The sequence below is a fragment of the Olea europaea genome, unplaced genomic scaffold (genome assembly GCF_002742605.1).
Source record: "Olea europaea var. sylvestris unplaced genomic scaffold, O_europaea_v1 scaffold1016, whole genome shotgun sequence".
Lineage (NCBI taxonomy): Eukaryota > Viridiplantae > Streptophyta > Magnoliopsida > Lamiales > Oleaceae > Olea > Olea europaea.
Genome location: NW_019227483.1, coordinates 138,928 through 141,977, shown reverse-complemented (window position 1 = coordinate 141,977; position 3,050 = coordinate 138,928). Strand labels below are relative to the sequence as shown.

Sequence of the window (3,050 nt, the reverse complement as noted above, 5' to 3'; positions counted from 1 at the left end):
TGAAGAAAACACAAAACGACTTTTTTGTCGTTTTGGGCGTTTTCAGTGTAAAACTTGGAAAAATCGAAAACGCGGGAAACACTTTTTTTTTCGGCCCCCCCCCCCGGGGGCCCCCTCGGGGCCCAATGAATCGGAGACATAACCGTATGAAAATGTCAGAAACTTAACAACAGCGTGACACGACAAAATAAAAAATAAAAAGTTTAAGTTTTGAATTTTCGAAAACACAAAAATATAGCCTCGTAAAAGTTTGTGAGCCCACACATTGATAAAGCATTAAAAAGTGCTGTACAAAAATCATGAACCTCAAATACATCTGGCCTCTGAGTTGCTATAATTTATGCTCTAGTCGAGAGAGAGAGAGTCCAGATTTCAGAGCAGATTATAAAAGACAGACAGCGAGAGATGGAGGGTCTGAGCCGGAGCATAGGGTGGTCCGCGGCGGCGTTTGTTTTGACATGCGCAGTGCTGGTGATGATGCCGGCGGAGGTGTCTGCAGTGCGTTACATCGTCGGAGCTAACATGGGTTGGAATTCAAATGTGAACTACACCATTTGGGCTCAAGGCAAACATTTCTATCTCGGCGATTGGCTCTGTATACTCTCTCTCTCTCTCTCTCTCTCTCACACATACGCGCACACATTCAGTTCAGATCTACATTTTTGAGCTTTTCTTAAACATTTTTCCGGTTGGTTTTGTCGAAAAAGGTGAATAGATGCCCTGCCTATAGGCTATAGAAATTTAACACCTATTAACACTATGAAATTGCAGCGAATTAAATGAGATTAGTGCAGCAGAGTGTTAATCATTTAATTATGTGTAACTGAATAGATACATAATACGAACAACTTAGTTTTTTAGTGCTTGTAAATGAGGGAAGACGAAGAAATGCAAACTTAATTTACATCTGATTCCATTTCCCTATTGGTCACTGTTTCTTTAGAAATTACCGATCCTTCTTTAAGGCAATTTTGCAGTCTATTTGAGATTATTTTCGATGATGTGCAGACTCAATAAAGTTTACTGAGCCCATAATTCTTTTATTGAGTAATGGGATTCAGCATTACTAGTTTTCCAGCATCGGTGTAGGTGACAACTACACAACATTAAATGATGGGTACACTTAAATGCAATGTCACACGATTCATTTAATTAAACATATTAACTGTTCTTGCCTAGAGTGGTTCTTTAGGACCAATGATGCTAGACAACATTATTATTTTGTTTTATAATCACTGTTTAGGATTATCTAACTTGTGCACGTTAATTCTTTAAATAGTATGTCACACTCACATAATGTAAAAGACTAAATATTGGGCTGTCATCTAACACAAGAAATATTACACCGTCGAACAATTGGCTATCCATGGTTAATTTTGGACTCATTAGACATGTTAGTTTAGCAAAATGATTAATTCCCAATCTAATTACTAAAGAAATAACAATAAAAAAAAAAAGGCACTCAAACACATTTGACAGCTATATTCATTTGCCCGCTACAAGTTTTCACTATAAAGAAGAAGATTATTACAGTGGTGATCTCACACCTTTTAGTGTGTGTCTCTCAGAAAAATGCACCCTAAGAAAATTCTTTATATGTGCATCAGTATTTGCTCCATAGTTCAACACTAGTCATTGTTAAGATATGTCTTTCTTATGGCACTTCAGGTTACTTTTGTTCTTTTATTATAAATTTGCACTACTTGTATATGTCTTGTTTTTCTTTTTGATCGGTTTGGCCATGTCTGCTAGTTTAGATTGGGAAGACTTTCGAGCTTTTTTTTCTTCACATAGGCTTGAACATTGTGTTTAGCATCTAGTAACTCGCCTTTTCGTTCTAGTCTTCGTGTATGATAGGAACCAGATGAATGTGCTTGAGGTAAACAAGACAGATTACGAGAATTGCACTTCTGATCATCCCATTCACAATTGGACCACCGGTGCTGGAAGGGATGTGGTTCCTCTCAATGTTACAAAAACTTATTATTTCATCAGCGGAAAAGGATTCTGCTATGGAGGCATGAAAGTAGCAATTCACGTTGAAAAACTACCGCCCCCACCATCGTCTTTGCCGGAAAGGAGTGGTTCTCCGGGTTTGCTATCTACTTTTAGAGGGCAGATTTTCGTGCCGACTCTTTTTGCCATTGCTGCTGTATGGGACTCGTTTCTCTACCTCGGATAGCAGTTTCTTGCCATCTTTCATGAGATATCGGCATATTTGATCGTTTGAACAATTACTTAAACCCATGCCGGAAAGGAGTGGTTCTCCGGGTTTGCTATCTACTTTTAGAGGGCAGATTTTCGTGCCGACTCTTTTTGCCATTGCTGCTGTATGGGACTCGTTTCTCTACATCGGGTAGCAGTTTCTTGCCATCTTTCATGAGATATCAGCATATTTGATCGTTTGAACAATTACTTAAACCCCTAGCAGTTTCTTGCCATCTTTCATGAGATATCGGCATATTTGATCGTTTGAACAATTACTTAAACCCAATGGTGAAGAAATATTGAGGAGTGTCTTATTTGTTTATCGGTTTTCTTCTTTTCTTGTTCATCTTTCGTGGTTTGATTTTGACCCGAAAGATAAAACAGTTATTCAGCTCAAAATTGGTGGATTGCGGCAAGTGTTTAAAGCTATTTATTCTACCAATTTCAAGAAACTCTTTATTTGAGAATTCAAGTGAGTAAATTGCAGAAATGAATGTGTTTCGTGAGCTGGCTATCCATTGAAAACTATGCGAGAGACAGAGATAATCAAACGGATAAGAACAGCGTATTTTATATGAGTTGGGATTTTTGCTGTTTAAATGGTTGTCCATTCAATTCAATGAATTATTGATATCATCAATAATTAATATTTCATCTCAAATTTACTTTCATTAATTTCACCACTAACTAATTAAATTAATGACATGTTATTAATGTATTGGACGGACAGTGATTTGAATGGCAAAATTAAATAGCAGAGCTCATTTCATTTCATTTTACAATCCTGCTTGACGTAGAAAACAGGTTCTTGTTAGGATACGCACAGTGGGGACCGCTGCAAT

At 37.4% G+C, this 3,050-nt stretch overlaps 1 protein-coding gene across 2 annotated transcripts; it reads left to right on the top strand.

Moving 5' to 3' along the window:
- Positions 1 to 327: 327 nt before the first annotated feature.
- On the top strand, positions 328 to 2,624 carry LOC111372605 (lamin-like protein). Of its 2 annotated transcripts, none has more exons than XM_022994977.1 (3): positions 328 to 595; positions 1,842 to 2,084; positions 2,263 to 2,624. In XM_022994977.1, the coding sequence occupies exons 1-3, from the start codon at positions 406 to 408 to the stop codon at positions 2,358 to 2,360; spliced, it is 531 nt and encodes a 176-aa protein (XP_022850745.1). In that variant the 5' UTR covers positions 328 to 405; the 3' UTR covers positions 2,361 to 2,624. The 2 variants fall into 2 exon arrangements, with proteins under 2 accessions (XP_022850745.1, XP_022850744.1); XM_022994976.1 differs by having other exon boundaries at positions 330 to 595; positions 1,842 to 2,206; positions 2,453 to 2,624.
- Positions 2,625 to 3,050: the final 426 nt, after the last annotated feature.

Bases quoted from the DNA above. Each gene is read 5' to 3' on its own strand.
- LOC111372605 (XM_022994977.1), top strand. From the start codon at position 406: ATGGAGGGTCTGAGCCGGAGCATAGGGTGGTCCGCGGCGGCGTTTGTT. The intron at 596-1,841 runs GTATACTCTCTC...TTTTCGTTCTAG, and splicing joins CTATCTCGGCGATTGGCTCT to TCTTCGTGTATGATAGGAAC. The intron at 2,085-2,262 runs GTTCTCCGGGTT...CGGAAAGGAGTG, and splicing joins GTCTTTGCCGGAAAGGAGTG to GTTCTCCGGGTTTGCTATCT.